This window comes from Choloepus didactylus, chromosome 6 (genome assembly GCF_015220235.1).
Source record: "Choloepus didactylus isolate mChoDid1 chromosome 6, mChoDid1.pri, whole genome shotgun sequence".
Taxonomy (NCBI): Eukaryota; Metazoa; Chordata; class Mammalia; order Pilosa; family Megalonychidae; genus Choloepus; species Choloepus didactylus.
In genome coordinates this window covers 121,847,040-121,854,813 of record NC_051312.1, presented here as the reverse complement: position 1 = coordinate 121,854,813, position 7,774 = coordinate 121,847,040, and the positions used below count along the sequence as shown (strand labels likewise).

The 7,774-nt window shown below is 33.3% G+C and overlaps 1 protein-coding gene across 1 annotated transcript in view; it reads right to left on the bottom strand.

The window, feature by feature from the left end:
- Positions 1–557: 557 nt before the first annotated feature.
- AASDHPPT (aminoadipate-semialdehyde dehydrogenase-phosphopantetheinyl transferase) overlaps positions 558–7,774 on the bottom strand; it is a 41,716-nt gene continuing 34,499 nt past the window's right edge. The window contains exons 5-6 of the mRNA XM_037841275.1: positions 3,957–4,028; positions 558–2,583 (exon numbers count right to left, since the gene is read on the bottom strand). Coding sequence (XP_037697203.1) covers positions 2,419–2,583; positions 3,957–4,028 — 237 coding nt within the window. The 3' untranslated portion in view covers positions 558–2,418. The remainder of the gene's footprint in view (positions 2,584–3,956; positions 4,029–7,774) is intronic.

Genomic DNA, 7,774 nt, shown 5'->3' with positions numbered 1-7,774 from the left:
TTTCTTTTTCATGGTCAGGTTAGCTACAGATATGTCAATTTTGTTGATCTTTCCAAAGAATCAACTTTTGGTTTGCTGGGTAAGAATAAGATCACTCAACTGTGAGTGGCATTACACAGTCTTAATATTATAAATGTACTCTTAATGTAATTATATGCTTAACAATGTAAACACTGTATTAAAATATAATCATGTTGGGAGGAGGGGGGGACAAGAAAGGAATATATGGTATTTGGGAAATAAAAGAGCTAAGCTTTCAGAGGAAGAATAAAATAAATAATGTTTAAAACGGAAAAATCAAGTATAAAAGCAATAAAGGCACGTTATTTAGAGATATGGTTAAAAAATAAAAAAGAATCAGTTAAAAGAGTTGAATATACTTGCCCGGGAGTGGGAAATGGAAGGGAGGTCAAAGTAGTGGGATTTTTCATTTAGAAGATAAAATGTCAAAACAACCGAACCTTGTAGAGATCTACTTTTTAAACTATGTGCCTGTGTAACTTTGATTTTTTTAAAAAAAGAGGAAAAATAAAACACAAATCTAACACAATGCCTAGTTCATAAAAATTCCATAATAAATGTTAATAGTTTTATTATTATAATGACAAGACAGATGATTTTTCATATTACCATTACATTCATTTTAGGGATAACAATACTTCCTCTATTATAAATGCTACTTGACTTTTTTATAACACGTTATTTACTTTGCCTAAGATATTTGGGCATGCTTAATAAAATAATAAAAAAATTATAAAACATTCCAATTAATTCTTTTACTAAGTAAGGTATCTAATTTTATACAATTTACACACAACCTTTAATTTCAGTAGTAAAAAAAAAATGAAATTATATCACTTCTTGGTATTTAACAGTAACAAGACTTTAACTCCCCAAGACATGCACTACAACCATATAATAGATTTTTCATCAATATGATGGTCTTGGCATCTTAAATACTATATTCCCATTTTAAATTAAGATCTATTTGCTAAAATAAACACAGGCAAAGACAATGAACAGGCAGTTCATAAAAAAGAAATACAAACAGCCATTAACATTGATATATCAACTCATTAGTAATGAAAGAAATACAAATTAAATAAGATACCATTTTTCACACTGTTAAAAATGAAATATTAAAAAAACATAATTTGACAGTTGACAAGGGGGTAGGTAAGTGGCAATGGGCACACACATACTACTATCTGGACAGGTAAGTTGTACAGCCTTTCTGGAGAGCAATTTGACAATATCAAAGCTCTAAAATTGTTTAGTCCTCTGAATTAGTCATTCCACTTCTATAAAGTTTTTTAAGGACATGATTAAGCCTAGACCTCAAAATGTGACTACAAGGATATTCATTACACCATTTGCCTAGATTAGTAACAGCAATCAAAATGTTTAACACAGAGGAAAGAGCGAGTAAACCGTGGCATACCTTCTTTACGGCAAGCAGTGGGCTTCCTCTTATGCCATTCTCCCACCTCCACCTCATCTTCTTCCTGACCAGCAGAGTTCACTTTCCACACAGAAACTAATAATGCTAGATACTGGCTTTCCATGATCTGAGTCAAAGGAAACTGAAGGGAAACCTGTGAGCATCTGTGAAAAATCTTCCTCACTGATAAAAACTGAGATGTGAAAGGAGAAATGGCCCTTCCTGACTTTTGGATGTGATTGTATGAGGGTGTAAAGTTGAAAGTTACCACAGGAGCTCTTGTGACCATGAGGGGAACAATCCTAAGGCAAAAATCAATAAAATAAAATGAGGATGGCAGAGCCAAAAAAAAAAAAAACCCTCAATGACATCTCTGAGCTGTGTGTTATACGATAATATATGTCCTTGGTTGAAGTCAATTACATTTGGACATTGTATCCTCTTGCAAAAAGCATCTGAACAGATACAGTCATACACAATACAGTACTTTGGAGTCACTAAAAGTTATGCCACAGAGGTATATTTATTAACAGTAGATGCGCTGGTAAGTGAAAAAAATTACAAAAAAATGTATATCCTCATTTGTTTTTAACGAATGTTTCATTGGATTCATTGCCAAGAAAAGTCTAGAAGGATATACACCAAGGTTTTAGGAGTAGCTATCTCTGAAACAAAGGATTTAAATGCTTCCTTTTTGCATATTTGCATTTTCTATTTTTTTCTACAATGAGCATGTAGTACTTTAAAATTCTGCTACCTTTCTTTATTTCTTCTGTCAATTCAATGCAATTTTGGTGAAAAAGACGTCAATATATTCTAGTGAACTACTGTGAACCAGAATTTTTTGCTTTCTTTACTAGGAATTTTTTTTTTTTTTACTGTTTTGTGAAATAAAATTTGATACTATCGAGTATTTATTTTTCAGTGAAAATGGGAAATTACAAACAGTTTTCATTTTCCTTACTTAAGGAACCATATCATGACTTTGTACCATTTCTCATTGGAATTTCTTCCGTGAAGCAAAAACAGTCCCAAAATGAAGGATCTTCAGGTGTCATAGGAACAGCAGATGCTATTAAATCATTAAAGGTCAGAATAGTAAACTGCCTTTGGGTCGGTTTAGAATCATCTTGAGATGGAACCTAAAAGGGAAAAAATAGATTATCCTATTTGTTATATTGCATGCTAATCTTATGACTGATTTTATAATTATGAAAACCAGAAACAAGGCCAAATTACATTTCAGAGTATTAAATTACAACATAAGATTTCTAAAACATTGAGTTAATTCCTTATTTTATTATTGCATATATATCAAGAAAAATATCAAAGAGAAAACCTGTTTCTCAAACTCTCGTATATAACTACAACCTGAGGCATTTGAAACGTAGATTTACTGAGACCCACCATCCAGAAATTTGATTCAATAGATTTGTATTAACTTTAGGGACTCTAAAATCTAATTTGAACAAGCAGGTGGGTGATTCTGATAGAGGCGGGCCAAAAAGCAAACCTTTCAGAAATACTAGTAGAGGTAGTTCTAATAAACTCTCATAACTACAGCAATGTAACAGTTCTTCAGGAAATGATTTATTCAACAGTAAATTTAGACTGTATCTTATACTTTGAGATAAAGCCTTGATCACAACTAAACTGAGTGTAGACCTTTGTTACTACTCTATATATTCTATTATAGATAATACTAAGGCTTTGTATAGTATTTTACATTGACAAGGTTCAGAACCTATTTTATATGATTTATGTCTCACAGCTACCCTGTGATATGGTTATTATTGAAATTTTACAGATGGGTGAATTAAGGCTCAAGAAGAGCAAACAATGTGTCCAAGCTCACAATGGTTAAATGGCAGAACCAGACCTACAATCCAGGTTTTCTGAATCATACTCTAATCCTCTCCCCACAATGCCACTGCTATCTAAATCAGCTCTATCTATTGCAATAAAAGGAAATAATACATGTGCAAATGTTTCAAAAACTGTAAAGTTCTACAGAAAACTAGGATATTTCCAAGGACTTAAAAGCCACAATATGACAGAAGGTCACTCATATATTTGGCACTATAACTTTGTGTATGATTTGAATATTACTTTAAAAGTGGAAGGTAATTCCATTATCTACCAACCTTCAACTTAGAACTCTTATTCAACACAGCCCCAGTTCACTAGGAAATAAATCACTGTTAAGACAACTAGATAGTGATGATCCTGAATTTCTTTTGAAAATAGGAACACTATGACAGACAGCATTACCAACACTTTTTCTTTGTAATACTTGAGTGTAACTGAATGTGAAAAAACAAGTGAAGAGTTAGTTTCTGAGGAATCCCAGATGATCTTAAGAATTTGAAAATCAAAAACACTTTTAAGTCTGTAATCTTTAAAAAAAAAGATTCTAACCTGATATAAACCAAATGATTGTTTCATCAAACAAGAACAAAATCAACATTGATATATGCTTTCTAAAAAAAAAGTCAGAGAAATCCTAAAATCTTACATCCTGATGTCTAGATCCATCGGGCTTCCTAAGAGCTACTGCAACAAAATGGTGCTCATCTATTTTGCTTTCCTGAAAAATAAAAGTAAATACAAATTACTAAATACGGAAACCAGATAAACTTTTGTCTCCATTTCTTAAATCTCAATCTCTCTCTTACACACACATATATATATATTTTCCCCCATCTCACCAAAAACCGTTTAAGGATAAGTTACATATATCTTGGTCCTTTATTCCTAAATAATTCAATATGTATTTCCTAGTAGGGATACTCTCTTATATAACCATAGCAATTATCAACTTAGTAAATTTAACACTGAAACAAAACTTTAGTCTACTATCAGTATTCCAAATTTTGTGAATTCATCCAATAATGTCCTTTATAGCTTTCCCCCCTTCTGATATAGAAGCCAGTCTAGGGTCAACTGTTACATTCAGTTGTCATGTCTCATTAGCCTCCTTTAATCTGGAAATTTTTTTACAGTCTCTATCTTTTACGACATCAACAATTTTAAATACAAGCCCCACCTCTTTTCTTTCTAATAGAACACTTCATTTTTGGTTTGTCTGATTTTCTTTAACATTAATCTTAAGATTATACATTCTCAACCAGAATACTACAAAGGTGATGTGCCCTATCTAGAGGCAGGTGCTACCTAGAAGCACATAATGCCCATCTGCCCCTCAGTGGTTATGTTAATTTTGCATATGGTTATTTTTAAAGGGTAAATTTCAAAAATCAGATTTTAACATTGGTTTGTAAGCATTTAGTTAACCATATACCATAACCTATAGGAAACCATGGTAGAAATTTAGAGTAGACTTGAAGATGTAATTTTCTATTTTTTCCTATGAATGAGATGAAGGGGGAAGGCCTTCAAATTTAATACTGAGGCAGACCGGAGAATATCATGAACTATTAAAAACTGAATAAAATTTTCACTGAAAAGCCACTTTACAAAGTAACATATCAATTTAAAAAGGAAATTACATAGACTTCAAATGCAGGGAAGTTTTGAGAGACAAAGAAGGCCACTACATACTAATAAAAGGGCAATTCAGCAAGAAGAAATAACAATCGTAAATGTCTATACACCCAATCAAGGTGCCACAAAATACATGAGAAAAACACTGGCAAAACTAAAGGAAGCAATTGATGTTTCCACAATAATTGTGGGAGACTTCAACACATTACTCTCTCCTATAGATAGATCAACCAGACAGAAGACCAATAAGGAAATTGAAAACCTAAACAATCTGATAAATGAATTAGATTTAACAGACATATACAGGACATTACATCCCAAATCACCAGGATACACATACTTTTCTAGTGCTCACGGAACTTTCTCCAGAATAGATCATATGCTGGGACATAAAACAAGCCTCAATAAATTTAAAAAGATTGAAATTATTCAAAGCACATTCTCTGACCACAATGGAATACAATTAGAAGTCAATAACCATCAGAGACTTAGAAAATTCACAAATACCTGGAGGTTAAACAACACACTCCTAAACCATCAGTGGGTTAAAGAAGAAATAGCAAGAGAAATTGCTAAATATATAGAGACCAATGAAAATGAGAACACAACATACCAAAACCTATGGGATGCAGCAAAAGCAGTGCTGAGGGGGAAATTTATAGCACTAAACGCATATATTAAAAAGGAAGAAAGAGCCAAAATCAAAGAACTAATGGATCAACTGAAGAAGCTAGAAAATGAACAGCAAACCAATCCTAAACCAAGTACAAGAAAAGAAATAACAAGGATTAAAGCAGAAATAAATGACATAGAGAACAAAAAAACAATAGAGAGGATAAATAACACCAAAAGTTGGTTCTTTGAGAAGATCAACAAGATTGACAAGCCCCTAGCTAGACTGACAAAATCAAAAAGAGAGAAGACCCATATAAACAAAATAATGAATGAAAAAGGTGACATAACTGCAGATCCTGAAGAAATTAAAAAAATTATAAGAGGATATTATGAACAACTGTATGGCAACAAACTGGATAATGTAGAAGAAATGGACAATTTCCTGGAAACATATGAACAACCTAGACTGACCAGAGAAGAAACAGAAGACCTCAACCAACCCATCACAAGCAAAGAGATCCAATCAGTCATCAAAAATCTTCCCACAAATAAATGCCCAGGGCCAGATGGCTTAACAGGGGAATTCTACCAAACTTTCCAGAAAGAACTGACACCAATCTTACTCAAACTTTTTCAAAACATTGAAGAAAATGGAACACTACCTAACTCATTTTATGAAGCTAACATCAATCTAATACCAAAACCAGGCAAAGATGCTACAAAAAAGGAAAACTACCGGCCAATCTCCCTAATGAATATAGATGCAAAAATCCTCAACAAAATACTTGCAAATCGAATCCAAAGAAACATTAAAAAAATCATCCACCATGACCAAGTGGGGTTCATTCCAGGCATGCAAGGATGGTTCAACATAAGAAAATCAATCAATGTATTACAACACATTAACAATGCAAAAGGGAAAAATCAATTGATCATCTCAATAGATGCTGAAAAAGCATTTGACAAAATCCAACATCCCTTTTTGATAAAAACACTTCAAAAGGTAGGAATTGAAGGAAACTTTCTCAACATGATAAAGAGCATATATGAAAAACCCACAGCCAGCATAGTACTCAATGGTGAGAGACTGAAAGCCTTCCCTCTAAGATCAGGAACAAGACAAGGATGCCCGCTGTCACCACTGTTATTCAACATTGTGCTGGAAGTGCTAGCCAGGGCAATCCGGCAAGACAAAGAAATAAAAGGCATCCAAATTGGAAAAGAAGGAGTAAAACTGTCATTGTTTGCAGACGATATGATCTTATATCTGGAAAACCCTGAGAAATCGACGATACAGCTACTAGAGCTAATAAACAAATTTAGCAAAGTAGTGGGATACAAGATTAATGCACATAAGTCAGTAATGTTTCTATATGCTAGAAATGAACAAACTGAAGAGACACTCAAGAAAAAGATACCATTTTCAATAGCAACTAAAAAAATCAAGTACCTAGGAATCAACTTAACCAAAGATGTAAAAGACCTATACAAAGAAAACTACATAACTCTACTAAAAGAAATAGAAGGGGACCTTAAAAGATGGAAAAATATTCCATGTTCATGGATAGGAAGGCTAAATGTCATTAAGATGTCAATTCTACCCAAACTCATCTACAGATTCAATGCAATCCCAATCAAAATTCCAACAACCTACTTTGCAGACTTGGAAAAGCTAGTTATCAAATTTATTTGGAAAGGGAAGATGCCTCGAATTGCTAAAGACACTCTAAAAAAGAAAAACGAAGTGGGAGGACTTACACTCCCTGACTTTGAAGCTTATTATAAAGCCACAGTTGCCAAAACAGCATGGTACTGCCACAAAGATAGACATATAGATCAATGGAATTGAATTGAGAATTCAGAGATAGACCCTCAGATCTATGGCCGACTGATCTTTGATAAGGCCCCCAAAGTCACTGAACTGAGTCATAATGGTCTTTTCAACAAATGGGGCTGGGAGAGTTGGATATCCATATCCAAAAGAATGAAAGAGGACCCCTACCTCACCCCCTACACAAATATTAACTCAAAATGGACCAAAGATCTCAATATAAAAGAAAGTACCATAAAACTCCTAGAAGATAATGTAGGAAAACATCTTCAAGACCTTGTATTAGGCGGCCACTTCCTAGACTTTACACCCAAAGCACAAGCAACAAAAGAGAAAATAGATAAATGGGAACTCCTCAAGCTTAGAAGTTTCTGCACCTCAAA